We start from the raw sequence: 23,602 nt of genomic DNA on the forward strand, positions 1-23,602 counted from the left end.
GCCTGTTCTGCCAGTTTTTCCCAGAGCACAGAGTGCCTCATTCCTGATCTCGGCCCTGAACTCCTTTCAGGGTGTGTGGAAGGTCAGTGACTGCAGTGGCTAGTGACTTCATTATTCTAGAACCAGATGGTGAGCGACAATTTTTTGGCATTCTTAATTGTAAGCTCCGTGAGGGCCGGGAATGACTTACCACCACTGAAACTCTAGCATCTAGCTCTGAGTCGGACAGAGTAGGCACTTAATTCATGGAGGGTATTCTAGGAAAAGGCATGCTCAAAGGCGTGTGGTGTAAAATGGCATGCCTTATTTCTGAAATGCAAGTAAGTAGGGTCTACCGGAGCATCAACTTTGAGGAGGAAAACTAGGTCTATGTGGGGGGAGGGGCATGGAGCGAGCTCACTTTAAAAAAAATTTTTTTTTTAATTTATTTATTTAGGGTGCGCAGGGTCTTAGTTGCGCATGCGTATGGGATCTAGTTCCCCGACCAGAAGGCGAACCTGGGCCCCCTGCATTTGGAGAGCAGAGTCTTACCCACTGGACCACCAGGGAAGTCCCTGGGCTCACTTTTGTAAAGGGTCGGGGGGGCTACTTTTGGAGGATGTGCTCAGAGGGAGTAACAGCTTCCTTTGCTTCCCTCCAGCCGTCTCACTGCTGGAGGCACTGCTGGTCAGAAGCCTGGTCAGAAGCCTGGAGAGGTATTTGAGACTACACATTTGGTATTTGCACTGTAGGCTATGAGAAGTCTGTGATGGATTTTAAAGTGAAAAGTTAACGGGCAAGGAAAAGTAACGGGCAAGATCGCGTTGGTAAATGACGATAAAGCTAAATTCAGAAAAGAGGTCTTGTTTTTTACTTCAGGGCTCTTCCCATCAAACTTACATGGCTTGGATGGAAACCTAACAATTCTAGAGTGGGTAGGCTGAGCAGCCACGGTTCAGGAACAACGTTCCGCACCTTCTAAAGTTTGGTTAACACTGGACCAGCCTCTAAAACCTCAGTTTCATGGAACGAGGACACCTTTCTTTCATGAAGGAATTCTGTTCTTCGCATCATCTTCGTAGTGATGAGCGTCTTCCCGTCCCTCTCACCAGCCGGCTCACGCTTCCTCCTCCCTCCTCTTCGTTCCCCCATTGTTTCGACCCATACCTGCCTGATGCCTGCCGGGAAGTGTAGTCGCTCGCCCTGTTGTCTGAGCTGGTTGGGCGGCCCTATAAACCCCGTATCTCCGCATAATTCCTCAGCTATTCCCGGGGTAGGGTAGCCTGGGAGGTCCAGCCGCTTATCCGAGGAGCCAGCTGGGATTTGCAGTTTCCAGTTCCCGCAGCAAGCCGCTGGCAGAAGGTTCTTGGACTCCAATCTCCCCAGCCTCGCGCATCCTGATGACGTCGCGCCGGCCCGCGAGGCCCCTGGAATCCGCGGTAGTTCTCGAGGAGGGTCTCAGGCTCGGCAGCCACGGCTGGAGGACGACACTTCCCAGGAGTCTACGCGGCGGCGCGACGAGAGCCGCGCGAGGCCGTGATTGGGTAGTGAGCCGGCCGCACGCGGAGGAGCTCAAGGAGCTGCTCTGTTGCGACAGAGGCCGAGCGGCGAGGCCCAGTGAGTTGGGGGAAGGGGCGCTGGGGGGGAGGGTGCTGGCCGGTGAGGGGGAGGGGGGACGAGAAGAGGGAGGAAGGACCGGGCTGGGATGGAGGCGGCTGCGCGGGAGAAGAAGGGGCCAAGGGAGAGACGGTGACGGGCGGGGGCTGGGGAGGTTCGCGGGTTGGCGAGTGAGGAGACCCCGAGGAGACTCACGGGGCGGGGGGGCACGAGGGCTCCCCGGGAAGAAGCTGGACCCGGCGGCCAGCTGGTGTGGAGGGGGACGATGGGGAGGAGGCCGGAGGGAAACAGGAGGAGGAAGCCCGGGAAAGTGAGGCGGCCGGCTGGAGCGCGGAGCGCCAAGTTGTGGGGAAACTGGAGACCGGGACCTGTGCCGAGGGGCCGAACCCGGGCCCTAACTGGAGGCCCCGAAAGGAGGAGCATTTCCAGAGTGAGGCAGTCCGTGGGGATTGGTGGACAAAGCCCGAGGGAAGAGCTGTTGAGATTAGAAGAGCCGCCGAGGATCAGAATTGGCTTGAGAGATCCTGACAGAGTTGGGAGCGACTAGTCTGGGACGGAGCTGGGATCACAGGCTCGCTAGGCAGTTCCTGAGAGGGATGGAGCCAGCCCCAGGCATTCTGCGGAAGTTTAGAACCTGGGGGTGTTTGCCTTCCTTCAGGCTTCCTGAAAGAACAGTAACGTGCCCTTGTGGTTCATCACCATGCCTTCCGACCTGGCCAAGAAGAAGGCGGCCAAAAAGAAGGAAGCTGCCAAAGCACGACAGCGGCCCAGAAAAGGCCATGAAGAAAACGGAGATGCTGTCACAGAGCCACAGGTGGCAGAGGAGAAAAATGAGGAGGCCAATGGCCAAGAGACCACAGGTGATTTGAGGGAGAGGTGGGTCCCTGGGATGGTTGCTCGGACGTAAAGGACGCCCCGGCTGGAGTCACAGTCCGGATGCTGGGGGCGCTGGAGAGTATATCTGGGGCCATGAAACTTTTCATGATGAACCAAACCAGTAGAGTTGGCGCTTGATCAAGGAAACTGCACACAGAGTTCTCACATACTCAGTGGCAAGCAAATATGGGAGTGGTGGTGCTGCCTTGCTGCTCTGTCTTCTAGACTTGGAGAAGAAGGTCAGTTCCCTGCCCCTTTCTTAATTTCCATTTCTACACATGAAGGTCAGTGTGTCAGGCTCCTCACCACATAATACCCTTGTCCTCCCAGCGGTAGTGGCTGTACCAACAAGACGGAAACACATGAGTTGTTTTATGGGTTTTTTCTGGGAGAGAGATGCCTTTCTGTTGCGAGCACTTCTCAAGTGTTAGACACTGTGCTGGAAACTCAGGCACTATAAGAGCGCCTTGCTGTCTGATATCTTGCAGTCTAGATGGGGAAACAGGGCAGTGTGTTATAAAGAATATCCCAGGCCCTTGGCAGTCTATCCCAGCCTTCCTCCTTGCCCCCCTGAAGACACTCTAAACAGGTCGTCTCCATCGACTATTGTTGTCCCTTGAATAGTCACCACATTTGTCCATTTACACACTGAGGTTCTAATACCACAACTTTTGTACTAGCTACATTTGACATTTCTCTCAGGGCCCAGCTCAGGATGGTAACATCTTTCCCAACCAAACCTGACCTCAATAATATTGCCATTCACTATACCCCTGTACTATCTATAGTGTTCCTTTTTTTTTTTTTTTTTTGGCCGAGCTGCATGGTATGTAGGATCCTAGTTCCCCAACCAGGGGATGGAACCCACACCCCCTGCGGTGGAAGCGTGGAGTCCCAACCACTGGACCGCCAGGGAAGTCCCAGTGTTACCTTTTTATGTTGTGCCTTCTGTTTCTTCGTCTAAATTGCTTGATCTTTGAGTGCAGAGACCATGTCTTGTGTAATATATCTTTTTTGCCTGATCAGCCTTGCAGATAGAGATACTAGGTAGATGTTTGAAGAGGAGAGGAGAATTACTAATGCAAGTTACAACAGACAGATAGGAATTCAGAAAAGGGAGAGTTAAAAATGATTGAGAGCAGAGAGTTGAATGGTAGGAATTGTCTCCAAAATAAGAATTATGACAGAAAGCTAGTGCAGTAAAGTCAGGCCATGGGGAAGTTTTCTTCCTGGCCAGAGTGGTGGAGGGATGGGAAGTTAAGAATGATAGGAGTGAACGAGCAGGCTGAATTGTGATCTGTAAAGTAGACAGGGTTCCCCCTAGGTCCTCAGGAACAATGGTCAAGAAGTATCTATCATCAGCTCTGTAGGTACTTTCTGGATGAATTGGAAAAATAGAAAACTGAATCCCACTCTGAGACTATTGTCCACTGTTCCCATTACAAATTTCTTCTTCACCTTTCTCCTTAGGAAACCAGAATTTCTCAGGGGGAACCCAGCTATAGTATCCCTATCTCAGTAATAAGGGAGCTTTGGTTTTCACCCTGCTTTCTCAGGGAGCTACTCTTCTGAAATATGAAATCTGGTTTTCTTTCCAGCTCTCTCAAAACATTTCTTATTACCAGGGACCCAGCGTCATTTCTGCTTTCATAATTAATGGGTCATCTGTTCCCTCTCCCAAGACTGGGTCCTCTCTCTTCTCTGAGTTTGGAATTACTTAATGCTGCAGGTCACTGTTCTCCAGCCTTTACCTGTTACCATTGCCACATGGCCTTCTTTAGGTAGTGAGGTACGGAAAGATTAAGATAAATATCAAAGAAAGCGACTTCTGGCAGACAGTTCAACCTTCTTTAGAAAGTGAGACTCTTCAAGACAGGTACTGGAGTTCAGCTGGTCCCCTTGTTTGGGGAATGAAAGAAAGGGGCTGCTTGTGAAGTCTGCAGTATTCTCTCTGATGAAGTTTATTCCAGAATCCCTTCTGCATTTATTCAGTGCTATTCACTTACTTTTTGAGTCTGTTTTGTGGGATGCTGTAGGCTAGGACAGTGAGGTCTAAGTCTTACTTTTTTTTTCTGTGGTACGCGGGCCTCTCACTGTTGTGGCCTCTCCCGCCCCGGAGCACAGGCTCCGGACGCACAGGCCCAGTGGCCATGGGTCACGGGCCCAGCCGCTCTGCGGCATGTGGGATCTTCCCGGACCGGGGCACTAACCCGTGTCCCTGCATCGGCAGGCGGACTCTCAACCACTGCGCCACCAGGGAAGCCCCATCTAAGTCTTACTTTTAAAGCTCAGGAGATGACTTAGGTCATAGATGCTGTAAAGTGGAAGAGATCAAGAGAAAATGGTATACAGTAGTGCCTCGGTATCTGCTGGTGATTGGTACCAGGACCCCTGTGAATACCAAAATCCACAGAAACTCAAGTCCCTTACAGAGAATGGTGTATGTAGTATCTGCATATAACCTAGCACATCTCTAGATTACTTGTAATACCTAATACGTTGTAAATGCTATGATATAATGGCCATTGTGTGGCAAATTTTGGAACTTTCTGGAACTCTTTTTTTTAATCTTCAGTTGGTTGAATTTGTGGATGCAGAACTGTGGATGTAGAGGGTTGGCTGTATAGCTTTCCCTTAATTTTGATCTTCTTGCCCGAGCAGATAGAGATATAGACCAAGGACTGGCAAACTTTTTCTGTAAAGATCCAGATAGTAAATATTTGTAACTTTGTGGTCCATATGGTCTCTGATACAGCTGTTCAACTTCGCCATTGTAGTGGAAAGCAGCCAGCAGACAATATGTAAATGATGTGTGTAGCTATGTCCCAATAAAACTTTATTTACAGAAACAGGCAGTTGGCCAAATCTGGCCAGCCTCTTTTTAAGCCACCCCCCCCTCCCAGGCTAAGAATGGTTTACATTTTTTAAGTGGTTACGTTTCAAATGGTAATGTGTATACCTACATAATAGTTTTGATTTTTGCCACTTGGGCTGTAAACCCTAAAATATTTACCACCTGGCCCTTTAAGAAAAAGTTTACGAACTCCTGATCTAGAGCATCAACTTCTCCCTGTACATCTTCTTCTCAACATCTAGAACATAGAACAAGGATTGGCACAAAGCAGGGCTGTGGGAAGCCTGGTAACTCAACTGTGTAGGAAAGAGACTTTTTAAATTCTTCTCATCAGTCAAAACAAAAAATTTGTCCTCCATTTGAAAAGTACAGGCATACCTTGGAGATATTGTGGGTTCAGTTCCAGACCACCATAATAAAGTAAATATCAATATTGTGGTATCAGTAAAGTGAGTCACATGAATTTGGGGGTTTTCCAATGCATATAAAAGTTATGTTTACGCTATACTGTAGCTTAGTAAGTATGCAATAGCATTATGTCTAAAAAAAAACAATGTATGGGGACTTCCCTGGCGGTCCAGTGGTTAAGACTCCGCGCTTCCACTGCAAGGAGCACGGGTTTGATCCCTGGTTGGGGAACTAAGATCCCACATGCTGTACGGCATGGCCAAAAAAATAAAAAACAAAAAACCAAACGAAAAAAAAACACTATGGAATTCCCTGATGGTCCAGTGGTTAGGACTCTGCGCGTTCACTGCTGAGAGCCCAGGTTCAGTCTCTGGTTGGGGAACTAAGATCCTGCAAGCCATGTGGTGCGGCCAAATAAATAAATAAATAAAACTAAACAATGTACGTACCTTAATTTAAAAATACCTTATTGCTAAAAAAATGTTGGCCATCATCTAAGCCTTCAGTGAGTCGTAGTAGTAATATCAAAGATCACAGATCACTGTAACAGATATAATAATAATGAAAAAGTTTGAAATCGTGACACAGACAGGATGTGAGCAGATGCTGTTGGAAAAATGGTGCCGATAGACTTGCTTGACGTAGGGTTTCCACAGACCTGCAGTTTGTAAAAATTGCAATATCTGTGAAGCACAGTAAAGCGAAGTGCAATAAAATGAGGTAGGCCTGCATTCATCAAGCAGTTACGTATAACACACTGTACTGGAAGCTGAGGTAGACATAGAGTGACTGCCCGCTTTCTGGCAGGACAGTCCCTGCCCTCGGTTCTGACTCCTTGCAGGCAGAGCAGGTTCAGCAGCAGGGTGGGTATAGCACCAGCAGTGGTACCTCCCGACAGGATGGGGTCTTCGGAGAGTGACCTAAGACTAACCATCACACTCTTGAAGTTGCTCTCCCCACGCCTGCCTGTCTGAGGACGGCACCGAGCTCTCTTCCCCCTTCTACTCCATCTTTACTCTTGCTAAGGACAAGCACGTGGGCTTTCTCATTTCAGGTGTTCTACTGTAAGGTTACCATGGGAAAACGGATAAGGGTAACAAAGACTATAAAATTAGAAGATTGTCACGGTAGCGGATCCTCATGTAGTTTTTGACTCCTTCCTGAAAAGGTTAATAGATCACCTTACTCTCTTTTGGAAGAAGCTTACCAAGACTCCCTGTACCCCCATTTCTGTCCCACTTGCAATAATACTTTGTGGGCGCTTGTCTTTTATGGAGAGGTAGTATAGTGAGATAGTTAAGGTCATGGCTTTGGGGTCAGACAAAGCCTGGTTCAAACTCTGGGTCACTAGCCTTTTTGACCTTGGCTATATTATTTAACCTCTTCATCTATAAAAGGAGGGTCCTAAGTGTTATCCTATAAGGGTTATGGGGATTAAATTAGATGGGGAATGATAATGTAGTACAGTCCCAGGCACAGAGTAAACTCAACAGCTATTAGCCAGTTAACGTTAGCCATATATTAATAGTTCTTCCCAGCCTGAAAATGTAGTCATGCCTGCAAAGCTACAAAGGCAGAACAGCTAGTCTCTTGTCTCATGGTCAGTTTGTGTCTCTGAAACCCTCCAGACTTGGAACTTCTGGTTTTCCCAGCCTTGGCTCTGCCTACCATTGATCCCTCTGTGCATTTTCTCATACTGGTCCCTTTTGGGCAGCATAGCGTCTTGGAAGCACCATCTGGAAGCTCTAGGTCGTGGAGTAGGAGCATTGCACCTCTATAGCATCTGCTTTATTTTGGGCATTGGGACTAATTCTTTAACACATACTCATGGAGGACAGTTTGGAGTTCTAGCCATTCCTACCATGCATTATATCATCTTAGAACAAGGAAAGTTAGAATTAAAAGGACAAGTTACGAAGTAAAAAATGTCCGTGGAAGCAGGATACCAGGGCAGATCTGTATGCAGTGTACACCCTGTTTAAAGCTTGTGAAAAATCTGAGTCATCTCAACCTGATCTTGAGCCCAGGTCCTTCAGGGCATACCTTTTTCAGCCTTTGGATCTTTGTATGGTAATATTTGGTAACTTAAGGAAGGGCAAAAGCCACAAATGCCCAGACAGTGGCCTGAACCCTGGACCCTCAGATTAAAAGTCTGATGCTCTACTGACTGAGCCATCCAGATGCTCTAAGACATGCCTTTCTGTGTAAGAGCTCAGTCTGTCTTACAGCCCTCTTCCCAAACTGCTTTGTTTCTGTCCCCAGAAGTGGACTTGCTGACCAAGGAGCTGGAGGACTTTGAGATGAGGAAAGCTGCTGCTCGAGCTGTCACGGGCGTGCTCGCCTCCCACCCCAACAGCACCGATGCCCACGTCATCAACCTCTCCCTCACCTTCCATGGCCAAGAGCTGCTCAGTGACACCAAACTGGAGTTAAACTCAGGCCGTCGTTACGGCCTCATTGGCTTAAATGGAATTGGTGAGGCCCTTGGAAAGTGAGGCGGGAGGTATCTCTCCTTGGCTCATATGTCACTCAGCAAGTATTTACTTAGCACAGCTATTACAAAGCAAGGAGTTTATAGTATGGGTGGGAGACCAGGTATGCCCAGGGAAGAGGAACTAGCAATACAGAGCAGTCATGTGATAAGCACCACGTGAGTAGTTGTAGACAGTAGGTGCCGGAGAAGTGGGTGGGAGGGGTGGGAGTAGCGGTGCGTGAGGCGGCTGTAGATGAACAGACTTCACAGAGGAGGGCTGGGACAAGGACTGGAGGAAAGGTGTCCCAAGGATGCGGGCCGGGATGGGGGAGTCATAGGATTTGAATGAATGAAAGGAAGGAAAGTACGCAAACAATGATGAGGTCGTGGTTTGGCTGGAGTGGAGGGGCTGAAGTAGGAGAATGACAGGCAGAACTGTGCTGAGCGTCCACTTCTCTTCCTGTGCTTTGCCTGCCCCTCCCAGGGAAGTCCATGCTGCTGTCTGCTATTGGGAAACGCGAAGTGCCCATCCCTGAGCACATCGACATCTACCATCTGACTCGGGAGATGCCCCCTAGTGACAAGACGCCCCTGCAGTGCGTGATGGAAGTCGACACAGAGCGGGCCATGCTGGAGAGGGAGGCTGAACGGCTGGCTCACGAGGATGGTAGGGCTCCAGACCCAGGGCCCCGGGGGTGGGCTTCCTCCCGGGAAAGGCCCAGGAGCCTCACGGGCCTTGCACTGTCCGCAGCGGAGTGTGAGAAGCTCTTAGAGCTCTATGAGCGACTGGAGGAGCTGGACGCTGACAAGGCGGAGATGAGAGCCTCACGGATCTTGCACGGACTGGGTTTCACACCTGCCATGCAACGCAAGAAGCTAAAAGACTTCAGTGGGGGCTGGAGGATGAGGGTTGCCCTCGCCAGGTGAGTCTCTCCCTCCTCGACCCTCTGTAGCACCCCATCTCTCTCAGCGTTTAGAACAGGGTTCTAAACCAGTGGAACTGTTTAGAACAGGGTTGATGGTCAGTAAGTGCCAAATATTGACAGTGTGGAGGGGCGGGGGTGCTATACCTGAGCTAAGGAGTGCGCTTCCTGACTGAAGTGGTCATTGCTGGACTTCCTGCACAGGGTTTAGGAATCTGGGACCAGCCCTAGGTGAATGGTAGAATAGGTCTGTTTCTTCCTTTCCTCTTGACTCCTCTACCACCGTTGTTTGTGCTTCAGTCCTTCTAATTCATGCTGTTTAAAGATAAAATGTTAGACAGCTGTTAGGATATCTGTCCTTCTTACCCTCTTGTAACCTGGACCCAAAATGAGTATCTGTAGATCATCATTCCCCCACCAAACCCCCAGAAAGTCCCCAGTTAAAGAGGTGGTTGCTTACCCCACCAGCCTCTGCCAAGGGCATTGGTGAGGCTTGATAACTGCTTTAGCAAAGCTGCTTGTGTGCCTTAGAACGTAAGAGCCGTGGTTTCACGTGCCAGCAAGGATTAGCTGCCTCACATTCACCTGGGGAGCTTTTAAAACTACAGATTTCCTACCCTCTTCTGTCTGTGCTGGAGTCAGAATGCTGGAGATGGATGTCCAGAAATCTTTCTAACAAGCGCTGCGGAGGTGGTGACCGCGTGCGGACCCAGCGCTCTCCCCTTGTTTCTCCTGTCTTGAGATGCCACCTCAGAAAAGAACATTCTTTGTCCTCCTTGCTGGAGTCTGGCAACCCCACCAGTTCGGTTTAACCTGAATACTTTGTAGTTCAGCATCTTCCCTCTGCTTTTCAGCTGTTTCCTGCCCTTTAACCCCCACTCTTCGTCTCTGGTTTCTCCTAGTTCTCACCTTTCCCCTGAGGTCTAGAGCCTAGAGTTGATTTCAGGACTCCGTGCAGGCCTGACCAGAACTGCAGGTAGCAGGCAGGCTGTCCCCTCCTGCGTAGCACCCATCACACTGAAGTGGCTCTGTCTCCTTCCTGTTCTTCAGAGCCCTCTTCATCCGGCCCTTCATGCTACTCCTGGACGAGCCCACCAACCACCTGGACCTCGACGCTTGTGTGTGGTTGGAAGAAGAGCTAAAGACGTAAGGGGGCGGGGCTGGGGTGGAAGTGGGCGGGTCCTGGAGGGGGAGTTGAGCAGAGTCCCAGGGAGATGGATGCCCAGGACCCACAGTGATATTAGAGCAGTGAGAAGTGGACTGAAGTGGGGCCAGAGTGAAGGCCGGATTGAGAAGGTGGTAAGCATCTTTAGGGCAAGCCTTTTTGTTTAGTCTGAAATATGTGGATTGGTTTGTTTGTTTTACTGTTTTTGGTTTTTCCCATTATTTAAAATACAATGTCTTTATTAAAGACAATATTTTTTCTTAACTGTATTTATATATATGTCATATAAACGGGGATTCCCATCTAAGATCATGATGCAGTGACAAAGAGAAAAATAGCGCATATAGCAGTGGTCCTATGGCTGGAGAGCCAGATAACCTGGCATACTGCCCCAGTTCTGGAATAAGGCTTTCCATGGTCTCTGCAATGACTTGGCACCTTCTTTAAAAAGCCGAGCTGGTGATTTTTACTGTGCCTATTCCAGTTCTTCCCACCCGTGATTTTAGATGCGTTTATGGGTGTCTGTGTGCATACACTTTTGATTTTACCATCACTGTTACTGCCATCTCCACTCCATTCTTTTGAAAATTAGAACAGGCTGCTCTCGCCTTCTGAGATGGCCCACACTCTTGTCTGTGGAGTATGTTTCTCTCTAAATAAATCCACTTCTTACCTATCAAGAAAAAAGAAAAGGAAAATTAGAACAAAAGTCTGAGGAAACTCAGACTGTCTCACCATACTTTGAAAGGCATCAAAGTGTTCTTACGGGTCGATTGTGCACTGGTGGCTTAGGTGCAAAGAACTGGGAATTGGAGAATAAATCTAAAGGATGCCTAGGCGTAAGGATGGGAGAGGATGAAGGTTTTCTGGGCCTGACATTCAGCCCACCTGTTGTGAACCATCTACCGTTCTGAGCACCCCCCTGACTGGTTCTCTGGCTTTGCAGTTTTAAGCGCATCTTGGTCCTCGTCTCCCATTCCCAGGACTTTCTGAATGGTGTCTGTACCAACATCATTCACATGCACAACAAGAAACTGAAGTATTATACGGTGAGTGGGCCCCAGCTTCTCCACAGTAACCTTTGTGCTTACCAATTCCCTGAAGTTCTCCTTTAAAACAAAATAGACTTAGCAGTCCTTTTCTACCTGTTGCTATAAAAAGACGTGGACAGGGAGTTCTGCACCCTGTTTTATTTTGGTCCCAAAGTAATTGCTTTCAGGCCATAGGCCACGGATTGGCAGCGTGTGCATATGGTGTATGTTTGCCTTATGCAAAGAGGTTGACTTTTCGTGGTGCCCAGGCAGGCCTTGCTGCTCTCTGCCTTCTGCAGTGGCAGCCAGCACAGTACCCCTCCTTCTCTTCTTCCATGAAGAAGGGGAGCCAGGATCTCAACAGCCCACTTTTCTGCCTTGCCTTTACACTTTTTCTGTTTCAGAAAACATATCAAAAAATGAAAACCAGAAGTTCTCTTTATTCATGGTTGTACTCACCATGGGAGTATTAATAGGTTTCTTACATAGTTTTTCAGAAATTTCACATGTACTTGCAAGTAGCATTTGTAGAAAATTTCACGTATACTTATCACATTTGTAATCTTAATCATTCTCTTCTGTAGGTTGCGTTTAAATTTTAATTTGTCTTGGACTGCTTTCCGTATGAGTATATATAAATCATGCTCATTTTTTCCAGTGACTGCATAGTATTTCATTGTGTGGCTATCGTGTAAGTCATTTGTCAGACCCTTTTCGATGTATGTTTAGGTTGAGTCTAGTTTTTTGCAGATAGAAACCATGGCAGCCCATAGTGCAGGGTTTGCCAGGTCCTAAATCTGATGGGTCTGATGTCTTCCCACCTGGAGGAAGTTCTTGTAGTCTGCCTGGGGGCTTCAGTCTCTAGGGATGGGGAGTAGAAAGAGGTGCTCTTGGAAGGCTGTGAGCCTCTAGATATCTGTTTGACAGTGGTTTTCAGGGCTATTGCCAACGCTGTGGGTGTTTTTATGGCCAACCTGAGGATTTGATCCGGAGCCCTGCTGTGGCTAAGCTAAGAATGAGAGGCACACAATTCAGAAGACCTCAGGTTCTAGATTAGGATATGCTTCTTTAATGCACTTCCTCTTTCCCTACTGCACAATCCTTTTTTTTTTTTTAAAGTTATTTATTTATTTTTGGCTGCATTGGGTCTTCGTTGCTACGCGCGGGCTTTCTCTAGTTGGAGTGAGCAGGGGCTGCTCTTCGTTGCGGTGCGCGGACGTCTTATTGCGGAGGCTTCTTTTGTTGCAGAGCACGGGCTTTAGGCGCGTGAGCTTCAGTAGTTGTGGTGCGTGGGCTTCAGTAGTTGTGGCTCGTGGGCTCTAGAGCGCAGGCTCAGTAGTTGTGGCGCACAGGCTTAGTTGCTCCGCGACATGTGGGATCTTCCCGGAACAGGGCTCGAACCCGTGTTCCCTGCATTAGCAGGCGGATTCTTAACCACTGCGCCAGCAGGGAAGTCCCCTTACTGCACAGTCTTACAACCAGGGCCAAATGGGATGCCATCTCACATCCCCCTGAACCCTGAGTGAGAACCCAGGACCGAGGCTAAAGCTGCCCGTCTCGCCTGGTGCACTTTCCTGCAGGGTAATTATGATCAGTATGTGAAGACACGGCTGGAGCTGGAAGAGAATCAGATGAAGAGGTTTCACTGGGAACAGGATCAGATTGCACACATGAAGGTAGGGCGATCGTAGAGCCGAGTTCGCATTCTCCGGGCCAGTTGGGTGAGGGTGTGTGGGGATTGGGGGCTGCTGGAGGAGACGTTGTCAGCAGTTTTTACTGTGCAGTTAAGATGAGTTGTTTGGTGCCTGCCCATACTCCTGGCCCCCTCTGTGGTCTCTTTCAGAACTACATTGCTAGGTTTGGTCATGGCAGTGCCAAGCTGGCCCGGCAGGCCCAGAGCAAGGAGAAGACGCTACAGAAAATGATGGCATCAGGACTGACAGAGAGGGTCGTGAGTGACAAGGTAGGTTCTGACTGGGTGGAATTCGGCGGCCTAAGGTGAGGTGGATAAGAAAGGGCCTGACTTGATAAATGCCGTCTCTTTTTCCTAGACACTGTCATTTTATTTCCCACCATGTGGCAAGATCCCTCCCCCCGTTATTATGGTGCAAAATGTCAGCTTCAAGTATACAAAAGATGGGGTGAGTACTTGGGTGTAGTTGGGAAGCTGGGGTGCATTTTCCAAGGTAAGTGTCAGCTGCTGAGAAGAGTCTCCTGTTCTTTGCTGAGCACGCCTGCTAACCCATGCGGTGCTGGGGAATTTTCAGGTGTGGCAGCCTGGGGCGCCTAATTGAGGGACTTAGAGTAGAAGCCCCCCCGCAAGTACTTGGAAGGAATACTGCTCAGCTGGGTTGGTGGGTGGAGGCTGTGGGTTGGGGTCTGCCGTGAGAGCTGCCGCCCTCCTCACTCCCACCTCCTCCAACGGTGACTGGGGACTCAGCGGGGTGAGTCTGCCAGTCAGACTGATCAGCACCCTAGCCCCGTATCCCTTTCTCTCTCACACCCACCTCAGCCTTGCATCTACAACAATCTAGAATTTGGTATCGATCTCGACACACGAGTGGCTCTGGTGGGGCCCAATGGAGCAGGGAAGTCAACTCTTCTGAAGCTGCTAACTGGAGAGGTATGGTGCCACGCTGGGGCGTGGGACTTCCAGGATTGGATGCTGGTGCGTCTGCGGGAGAGGGAGGGGAGGCAGGGGCCACTGCTCTTAGAGGGCCTGAGCGAGCCGTCCTCTGGGGCGTGTGGTCTCACTGGGTAGTGCTGAAGTTTGGGGCAGTTTTTTCAGAGAAACCTGACGGGGGGAGTCTGTGTGTGTGAGAGCGTGGGTGAGAGGGAGAACACATGCATGCTCTCAGCATCTTTCTGTGGTTTCATTCAGAGCAGTTAGAACACAGAAACGCCTGTGCGTTGAGAAGTATGCTCTTGCTGTAGAAAATGTATGTCGGACCTGTACCCGAGCCCCTTGTTACACAGTCGGTGCGCCGTACAGTAATCCAGCGGCTACTCAGTAGATGGTGTGGCGTGTGTCTGTGCCTCCCTTGAAAGCACCTGTTTCAGTACCTTCCTAGGTATTTTTGGAGTAGCCAGAATAGCAGTTCGTGAGGTGGTGGCGTAGATTCAGTTCAGGAAGTTGTATGAGTCTCGTTCAGTGCGAACATGTGTTTGTTCCCCTCTCTGCCTATGTCTGCTTCTGACCGGGGTTCCTTTTCTGTGTGCTTATCTTTCCACTTTCTACTCTGTGTTTTTTTGTTTTTGTTTTTTGTTTTTGTTTTTTTTAGCTACTTCCCACAGACGGAATGATCCGAAAACACTCTCATGTCAAGATAGGGCGTTACCATCAGGTATAGTCCTGGCGGGGAGTGGGGAGCGGGGAGTTACCCAGGGTGTGGGAATGGGGCTGCATGTGACCAGGTCAGCTCCTAGTAGCCTCTGGAGTCTTGAACAGGTCCCTAGGTAGAGGTAGAGAGGTACTCGGCAGGAAACCCAGCAGGCTTCCTTTGGAAGTGGGACACCAGCCACATCTGGGTGGGTCCCTTTTTTCCTGTAGCATTTACAAGAGCAGCTGGACTTAGACCTCTCGCCTTTGGAGTACATGATGAAATGCTACCCAGAGATCAAGGAGAAGGAAGAAATGAGGAAGATCATTGGGCGATATGGTCTCACCGGGAAACAGCAGGTCAGTGGAGGGGGTGTGGGAAGAACCCCAGGTAACTGGGAGGCTATGGCCGGATGGTCTGCCTTTCCTCTGCTCTGGGTTATTATGCATTGGAGCACTTAGGTCTCGGGGGAGGGGCGAGGATAGCATGCCAGTCTTTGACGTGCCCTTGCCCCCCTGACTATCAGGTTGAGCCATAGTGCTTAAAGGCAAGGGAAACTGAAACCTAGCACACAGGTTCCTGGATTCAGATCCCAACTGTGGGTCCCCTGGATTGCTCCACTTTATTAAGATTCTGTGTCAAGACAGGGCTTCAGGCTTCCAGATGTATCCCTTTTGGGTCTTGAGAGACAGGCAGCTATGCCACCGTCTTGCTGTGTGACCTTGGGTCTTCCTGAGCCCCGCTTTCTGTGAAACAGTGACGACAGAGGAGCCATGGGGAGAGGTGAGTTGCGATGTGTGGTGAGGGCGACACCAGCTTTTATAACTGGCCGGTTGCACGCAGGTGAGCCCGATCCGGAACCTGTCTGATGGGCAGAAGTGCCGAGTGTGTCTGGCCTGGCTGGCGTGGCAGAACCCTCACATGCTCTTCTTGGACGAGCCCACCAACCACCTGGATATCGAGACCATCGACGCCCTGGCAGACGCCATCAATGACTTTGAGGGTGGTATGATGCTGGTCAGCCATGATTTCAGACTCATTCAGCAGGTGAGGCTCCTGGCTGGGTGGGAGGCATAGCAGAGGGCATCTCAGAGGCAGTTGGGTAGAGCACCGTCGTGGCACGTGGAGGGTACGTAATTCACGTTGACTGTATTTGGAAAGTGGGCTCAGGACATAGACAAGGTGGACAGGGCCAGATCTTACGGTTCTTTGGGAAACTTAGAAAGCCTTAGTGGAAATACTTGAATTCTTCAGTAGCTATTTGGGGCTGTTAGCCTACTTGGCATTGTTGGCCAAAATGGGCAAGGGAGTTGGGTAGAGAACAGGGTGCTGCTTCTGTGGTTCCAAGATTCTTCAGCCTAGAAGTAGTATCATACTAGGGAGACTGGGTTAGACAGAGGGTTACTGCTAGTCATCAGTGACAAAGCTGCTGGTCGTTTCGCTGAAGCTTTCAGGAAGATGGGGTGGAGAAAAGGAAACTCAGAGTGAAGCGTTCCTGCTAGGGAACTGGAACTAGGGGTGACACGGCAGGTCCTGGCTTGGAAGGCTCCAAAACCTGCTGGTTACGGTGCCCTTGGGTTAGGCCAGACCTAAGTAGCGAAACTGAGCTGGCTGTGGGCCTGCGCGGGGGGGTTATGGGGTTTTCTTCCCAGAATCCCCTGGGGACAGTCTCCTGGGCAGGGATGGGAAGGATACTGGTCAGGATTATTAAGTCTAGGATTTGCTTTCTAGGTTGCACAAGAAATCTGGGTCTGTGAGAAGCAGACAATCACCAAGTGGCCTGGAGACATCCTGGCCTACAAGGAGCACCTCAAGTCCAAGCTAGTGGGCGAGGAGCCCCAGCTCACCAGGAGGACCCACAACGTGTGAGCCCTTGCCGGCTGGCCGGCTGGGCCAAGCCCCTGGGGCCACACTCCTGCATTGCTGCAATACTGCTCCCCAGCCCCTCCCCCACCTGCCTTAGCTGCACTCTGTGATCTTATCTACAGCTGGACAGTACCTGTCCGTCTCCTGTCCTTCCAGTTACTTTTGTCCATGTCTGGACTCGGCTGGCTGTTCCTGCCAGCTCCTTGCTGGTTCTGACCCTGATAGTGATGCAGCCAGAGGCATCTGAGTGTTAACCCAAGGGCCCGTGCCCTGGGTTGGCCTGTGAAAGAGCTTAGGATCCTCGTTTTCTGGGTTTGGGGATGTTGGAGGAACACCTCCCAGCCCACCTCCCCTGTTCCTTTCTGCTTCTGGTTTGGAGCTCTGGACCAGGGTCTTAATCCTGGCCGGTTTTTAAATAATTATTTAATGGTGTAACTTTTAGACCTGTGTGACATCTACAAAGCGTCCAATAAAGAGAGAAGCAGCCATGGTCCCTGTCTTCCTTCATGGGTCTCTAGGCCCTTCTCCCACTCCTTGCTGCAGTGCCAACATTCACTTTCCCTCAGCATGAGCTAGGGCAGGAGTCAGTGGGCTGGATGCAGCCTGAGGCACTGGAAGAACTCTCTTCCCTTCTGATCTGAAATTGTGCCTTTTCAGGGACTTCCCTGGCAGTCCAGTGGTTAGGACTCTGCACTTCCACTGCAGGGGGCACAGGTTCGATCCTAGGTTGGGGAAGTAAGATCCTGCATGCCGTGCGGTGCGGCCAAAAAAAAAAAGAAAGGTGAAATTGTGCCTTTTCTTAGGCCAGCGGTTCACAAACATTAACATGCATCAGAATCACCTGTAAGTCTCGTTCAATCACAGATTGCTGGGCCTTGCCTCAGAGTTTCTGGTTCAGTAGGTCTGGGGTGAGACCAAGAATTAACAATGCTAAGAAGTTCCCAAGTGATGCTGCTGCTGCTGGTCTGGGGGCCACACTTGGAGAACTGCTCTCCCGGAGCATGTTTTTCAGAGCGGTCTGAGGCTTTGCTGCTGCTGCCTGTACAACACTTGGGACATTGGTTAAAAACGCAGATTCCTGGGCTTCAGGCCTATTGATTTCGGTTGGTGGGATGGGAGAGATGCAGAAATGGTCAGGAGTCTGCATTTTCACACTGATGTTTGTGAACTACCGTTCCTGGTGGGATATAGGAAGTTTTATCATTTTATCTGTCCACAACCTTAATTTTCATTAGTGCTATATCTGTTTTATTTCCAAGCCAGGACTTTGCATAGCCCGTCTGAGTTTTAATAGCACTTCCAGCCTCTGTGCCACCCGGCTTCTAGCCTTACCGATGTGGATTCATCACACCATCTCTGAAACCTCAGCAGCCATCCCTGTGGGGAAACCTACGCAGCCATGATTTTTCAGTGCCCATCATGGAACATCTAAGACTTTGTAAAACAGACCAAAAAAAGTCCCAGGTGGTGTCTGAATCCCCAAGGAGCTCTCGATCTAATGGGAAAGCCAATAAGACAGAAAGGGCGTAAAGCAGATGTTAAATTGTGACTGAGTAGGATACACCGAAGGCTGTAAAAGGGAGGGAAGTTTCTCGTGAGTAGCTGCCCAGAAAGGTGGGATTGGTGCTCTAACTTGGAAGGTGAGTAGGATCTCAGATGGCCGTGGAGTCCAAGAGCTGCCCTGGGCAGAGGGAACAGAGTAGCAGGTGAGGAGTTGCAGCTGAGTCTGAGATTCGCGAGGCTGGAGGAAGAGACTAGGACTCCCACTCCGCCCTCTGACCCCAAGGGGCCTGGCTTGGCTGCTTTGTGCCTCAGGTGGGGCCCAGAGAAAAATGGCTTGTCAGTCTGTCCTGAGTATCCAGAGACTTGGTTAGGAGGATAATGGGAACAGATGAGAGCTGCTACTTTGGCCAAGGGAGGGTCTGGGTATGTTAAGAAACCCCATTGAAGTCTGTTGGGGTCTCCAGGGATGGGAGGGCTTCAGAACCAGAGGAACAGACATAATAGGCTATCAGCTTGTCCAGAAAAAAAGGCAGTCTCAAGATTTTTTAAGAATGCTTAAGGGCTTACCTGGCGGCGCAGTGGTTCAGAATCCGCCTGCCAATGCAGGGGACATGGGTTCGATCCCTGGTCCTGGGAGATCCCACATGCTGCAGAGCAACTAAGCCCGTGCACCACAACTACTGAGCCTGCGCTCTAGAGCCTGCGAGCCACAACTACTGAAGCTCACGTGCCTAGAGTCCGTGCTCTGCGACAAGAGAAGCCACCGCAATGAGAAGCCCGTGCACCACAACGAAGAGTAGCTCCCGCTCGCCGCCAACTAGAGGAAGCCTGCATGCAGCAACGAAGACCCAACGCAGCCAAAATAAATAAACTAATTAATTATATAAAAATTTATACTTTTAGGGGCTTCCCTGGTGGTGCAGTGGTTGAGAGTCCGCCTGCCGATGTGGGGGACGTGGGTGCGTGCCCCGGTCCAGGAAGATCCCACATGCTACGGAACGGCTGGGCCCGTGAGCCATGGCCACTGAGGCTGCGCATCCGGAGCCTGTGCTCTGCAACTGGAGAGGCCACATCGGTGAGAGGCCCGCGTACCGCAAAAAAAAAAAAAATTATATATTTAAAAAAAGAATGCTTAAAAATCCCACAAAATACATATTTCTATGAACACATAAAATTAGGGCCTTATTTTGGATTTAAAACTGCCCTCCTGGTCCTCCAAACCCTGGGCTGTAGCTGGGCGTTGGAACTGGGAAAAGGGGGGCTTGGTGAGCCGGCGGCTGCTCAGGCCCACCTTCCCCCAGACAGGTGATGCTCGTCTTCACTCTCTCCCCACCTCTTGATTGGGAAAACCCTCTTCCTCACAGCCCGGACTTGTCACCTTGCTCCTGGTTTCTTTAATCACAGCGTTCAAGAACCTGAAATACTCGCCCACGCATAGGTGCCAAGTGAGACAACTTTCTCCATGCAACAGCACCTTTTTCTTCCCTTCCCTTCGAGACTGACTTCCACAGGGACCCCATGACACCTGCTCCCACGGGGAGCGCCCCGCTTCCTCCAGTCCTCCCGCCCGGAAGCCCTCTCTGTCAGGCCCTCCCAGCTGTGCTTCCTGCCGCCTCCACCTAGCCTGGGCTCCATCTTCTGCCTTCAGTCCAAGCCTCCCTGTAACTACACGCATTGATTTCATTCTTCCGTTCCTCCCAACTAAAATCTCCTTTCTCCCCAGTTAAATGGTACCCATCCTACCAGACCAGCTTCACATCCTCATTTATTCCCTGAAGGCTTCTCTGGCCGCTGTAGCCCTAAGTTTTCTCTGAGCTCTCTGTTCCACACACTTTTGCCCTTTCACTCTTCCCTGATTGTTGCGTGTGAACCAGTCTTGTCTCTCCAGCTGTGTTGTAGGGCCCTCGCGGCGGGTGGGGGGGGGGCGCAGTGCATTGTGCCCCTCCTGACCCCAGCGCTCAGCTACGAGAGTGAGCTCACGGGTGCTGCCGTCAGTGCAGGGCGTGAACTCTGACGGTGAGTAATACAATGGGAGATGATAGTGTGGGTAAGGGGGCTGGTGGGGGGCTTCTTACTCAGAGACAGGAAATCCCTGGGGGAGAGGAGGGAGCAATTAGGCTCTTTGTGGATTAACCCAGAGCGCCTTCAGGGTAGGGTTGGGCCAGGCCCCTCCCCCGCTCCCAGGTGCTGGCCCCCAGCCCCACCTGGCGGGCAGCTGACTTCTTAAAAGTTCACCCAAGGAGCAGAGGAGGAGGCCACCAGGAGGACCGGGACGATGAGCGCTGAGCATGGACAGCCACAGCAGTCCGGGGGCCGGAGGGGCCGGAGCTCTGGAGACAAGAAGTCCAAAAAGCGCAGCCGGCGCAAAGAAACCTACTCAATGTATATCTACAAGGTGCTGAAGCAGGTGAGAGCGGGAGCTAGGGGCGTGTGAGGCGCGCTGGCAAAAAAGCCTGGAAAGGGCACTGCACGGAGAGCGCGGGGCGCAGTTTACTTGCGGCACTGAGGCCCCTGAGCCCCTCTGGAGGGGGTGGCACTTAATCTCGGAGGTCCCCGCAACCGCTCAGTGTCTGTCCTGACCTGTGATGTGCAGGAGACCCTTCAAACGTGCTCCCACCACAGTCCAGAGGCCTACAAGGCTTCTGGACAGACCAGATTGTTAAGCGGAACATTAGGGGGGACATAGTTAAAGGAAGACCACAAAAAAGTGCCGGGCTGAAGGTGACCGGGTGCCAACAGATGCTGGCACAACGAGAAGTACCAGTCAGTGGTGGCTAGAGTGAGGATACCAGTCAGTGGTGGCTAGAGTGAGGATACCAGTCAGTGGTGGCTAGAGTGAGGATACCAGTTAGTGGTGGCTAGAGTGAGGATACCAGTCAGTGGTGGCTAGAGTGAGGATACCAGTCAGTGGTGGCTAGAGTGAGGATACCAGTCAGTGGTGGCTAGAGTGAGGATACCAGTCAGTGGTGGCTAGAGTGAGGATACCAGTTACTGGTGGCTAGAGTGAGGATACCAGTTAGTGGTGGCTAGAGTGAGGATACCAGTCAGTGGTGGCTAGAGTGAGGATACCAGTCAGTGGTGGCTAGAGTGAGGATACCAGTTAGTGGTGGCTAGAGTGAGGATACCAGTTAGTGGTGGCTAGAGTGAGGATACCAGTTAGTGGTGGCTAGAGTGAGGATACCAGTCAGTGGTGGCTAGAGTGAGGATACCAGTCAGTGGTGGCTAGAGTGAGGATACCAGTCAGTGGTGGCTAGAGTGAGGATACCAGTTAGTGGTGGCTAGAGTGAGGATACCAGTTAGTGGTGGCTAGAGTGAGGATACCAGTTAGTGGTGGCTAGAGTGAGGATACCAGTTAGTGGTGGCTAGAGTGAGGATACCAGTTAGTGGTGGCTAGAGTGAGGATACCAGTTAGTGGTGGCTAGAGTGAGGATACCAGTTAGTGGTGGCTAGAGTGAGGATACTAGTTACTGGTGGCTAGAGCGCAGAGCGGTGCGTGTGAACTACAGCCTTGGGGAAGCCTTCCGGACGGGCAGCACTCAGTCTTTGGGGGGCTAAGGGGTTGGTCTACCTTATAGATAAGGAACCCCAGGTGCATAAAGGCTCATTGGGGTGACTGAGTCCCATGACCTGACAGCAGCGGACGTCTGGTCCCCCTGGCTCTGGGGGGTTAGTCCCACCCTAACCCACACGTGTGCTCTGCTTCTCCCAGTGCACCTGTGAGAGGCACCTACTCCTGGGACTCTCGCCTTGGCAGGCATTTGGGGGCACTCATGTGCCCAAGCAGTGTGTCTAGAGGATCCCGGGCAACCTGGCCTCAAACACTGCCCTGCTCAGCAGAGCCAGGGCCGGGAGGAGGGAGGGGTGTCTGGGCTGCCTGCCCTCAGCCTCCCCAACCTCCCTGAGCCTCACCCCTTGTTAGGTGAGACCGCAGACTGGAGCCTGTCTCCGGTCTGAATCCCCGGGTCTCTGGAATGCTCTCCTGGGGTGGGCCCGGCACCCATGTGGATCGGCCAAAGGGCAGCAGCAGAGAAGACGCCCGTGTCCTGAAGAAAGCGGGGGCGGGAGCGGTTATCAGTGAGCCCGGCAGCTTAGCCTAACTCTTCGGCTCAGAGCTCGTGCCGGGAGGGTTGGAGCGGGGCTGGGCTGCCGCGCATGGCCCCCGTGCGGTGGGGTGAGCCACTGTCCCTCCTCTGCGGCCCTGAGGGGGACAGGATGTGAAGACAGCACGCAGGGGTCAGGCTGAAGCCACGTGGTACAGGCCCAGGTTTCTGACCGTCGCGTCCGGGGCACCAGAGGCGGTGGGCAGAGCGGGGGCCCGGGCTTGGTTCTGCGGCCACCACCGGCTTGACCTGCCTCGTCAGGCAGTCACCTACCTCTCATTTACAGAGAAGCAAAAGTCCGCCTACTCACATTTTAGGACTGTTACGAGATCCCTGCCATTTGTTTTACTGGAGGTCACCTAGTTCAAAAACTTCTGTGACAGAAGAGGAAACAGGCCCGGAGGAAAGTGCTGTATTTAAGGTCGTACGGTGACTCATGGGACAGCCACAGAAGCCAGGTCTCCTCACCCCTAGTCTGGTGCTGAGATTGTGTCCTATGAGTGTCCTCTCTGGAAAATAATTTGGTCACGATTTACCAAGTTACGTGCACGAGCCCTCTAGGAACTTCTAGGAATAACCTTCATTGTGCTCACACAACTGTTCAAAGACATATTTATTATAATACAATGTAATAGCAAAACAAAACCCCTAAATGTCCATTAAGAGAGGAATGTATAATATAAACTATGATTCGTCCATACTATGGAACACTCTGCAAATGCATTAAATGAAAAAAGAGACGTAGCATTGCTTATCTCTTGCAGTTGGGAGAAATTTTTTTTTTAGCTTGAATATAGTAGTAAAAAAATAAATCCCTATTTCCATGTCTCTCGGCCTCTGGAAAGAGGCTGGTAAAGGGGCCTTGCAGTCCCCAGCTTGGGGCTGGGGCTTGGGGCAGAGCCCCTGTGTTAATCGACTGGTCCTGCCGCTTCTCCAGGTGCACCCCGACATCGGCATTTCCTCCAAGGCCATGAGCATCATGAATTCGTTCGTGAACGACGTGTTTGAGCGGCTGGCCGGCGAGGCCGCCCGGCTGGCCCAGTACTCGGGCCGAACCACACTGACGTCCCGGGAAATCCAGACAGCCGTGCGCCTGCTGCTTCCAGGGGAGCTGGCCAAGCACGCTGTGTCTGAGGGCACCAAGGCCGTCACCAAGTACACCAGCTCCAAGTGACCTGGGGCCCAACCTTAATAAAGGGTGAACTGCTCCCTCGTGCTGTGGTGATTTGAAAAAGGGATAGGTGAAGGCAAGGTGTGCTGGGGGGCAAGGGTGTCGTCACGTTTTTGGCTCCCAAGGTGGAAGAACACTTATTCAGACCTTTAAAAACTGCTTTCTGGGGGCTTCCCTGGTGGCGCAGTGGTTGAGAGTCCACCTGCCGGTGCAGGGGACACGGGTTCGTGCCCCGGTCCGGGAGGATCCCACATGCCGCGGAGCGGCTGGGTCCGTGAGCCATGGCTGCTGAGCCTGCGCGTCCGGAGCCTGTGCT

The 23,602-nt window shown here is 51.2% G+C and overlaps 2 protein-coding genes across 3 annotated transcripts; both read left to right on the top strand.

Annotated features, from left to right (window-relative positions):
• Positions 1-1,444: 1,444 nt before the first annotated feature.
• ABCF2 (ATP binding cassette subfamily F member 2) lies at positions 1,445-16,998 on the top strand. Of its 2 annotated transcripts, none has more exons than XM_060156339.1 (15): positions 1,445-1,596; positions 2,255-2,456; positions 7,997-8,209; positions 8,692-8,874; positions 8,959-9,130; positions 10,181-10,276; positions 11,242-11,344; positions 12,907-13,002; positions 13,170-13,289; positions 13,378-13,467; positions 13,839-13,949; positions 14,608-14,670; positions 14,877-15,005; positions 15,490-15,693; positions 16,378-16,998. In XM_060156339.1, exons 2-15 carry the CDS (start codon positions 2,297-2,299, stop codon positions 16,513-16,515), a joined length of 1,878 nt encoding a protein of 625 aa, XP_060012322.1. In that variant the 5' UTR covers positions 1,445-1,596; positions 2,255-2,296; the 3' UTR covers positions 16,516-16,998. The 2 variants fall into 2 exon arrangements, with proteins under 2 accessions (XP_060012322.1, XP_060012323.1); XM_060156340.1 differs by lacking the exon at positions 1,445-1,596 and adding an exon at positions 1,858-2,026.
• Positions 16,999-18,835: 1,837 nt separating this feature from the next.
• On the top strand, positions 18,836-23,324 carry LOC132524451 (histone H2B type 2-K1). Its single transcript, XM_060156341.1, has 3 exons — positions 18,836-19,090; positions 20,256-20,422; positions 23,053-23,324. Exons 1-3 carry the CDS (start codon positions 19,033-19,035, stop codon positions 23,287-23,289), a joined length of 462 nt encoding a protein of 153 aa, XP_060012324.1. The 5' UTR covers positions 18,836-19,032; the 3' UTR covers positions 23,290-23,324.
• Positions 23,325-23,602: the final 278 nt, after the last annotated feature.

Source organism: Lagenorhynchus albirostris, chromosome 8 (assembly GCF_949774975.1).
Source record: "Lagenorhynchus albirostris chromosome 8, mLagAlb1.1, whole genome shotgun sequence".
Lineage (NCBI taxonomy): Eukaryota > Metazoa > Chordata > Mammalia > Artiodactyla > Delphinidae > Lagenorhynchus > Lagenorhynchus albirostris.

Excerpts from the sequence above, each read along its gene's own strand:
- LOC132524451 (XM_060156341.1), top strand. The coding sequence starts at position 19,033 with ATGGCCACTGAGGCTGCGCATCCGGAGCCTGTGCTCTGCAACTGGAGA. Across the intron at positions 19,091-20,255 it reads CAACTGGAGAGGCCACATCG|GAGCAGAGGAGGAGGCCACC; the intron begins GTGAGAGGCCCG and ends AGTTCACCCAAG. Across the intron at positions 20,423-23,052 it reads TCTACAAGGTGCTGAAGCAG|GTGCACCCCGACATCGGCAT; the intron begins GTGAGAGCGGGA and ends CCGCTTCTCCAG.
- ABCF2 (XM_060156339.1), top strand. The coding sequence starts at position 2,297 with ATGCCTTCCGACCTGGCCAAGAAGAAGGCGGCCAAAAAGAAGGAAGCT. Across the intron at positions 13,290-13,377 it reads AGAGGGTCGTGAGTGACAAG|ACACTGTCATTTTATTTCCC; the intron begins GTAGGTTCTGAC and ends TCTTTTTCCTAG. Across the intron at positions 15,694-16,377 it reads ATTTCAGACTCATTCAGCAG|GTTGCACAAGAAATCTGGGT; the intron begins GTGAGGCTCCTG and ends TTTGCTTTCTAG.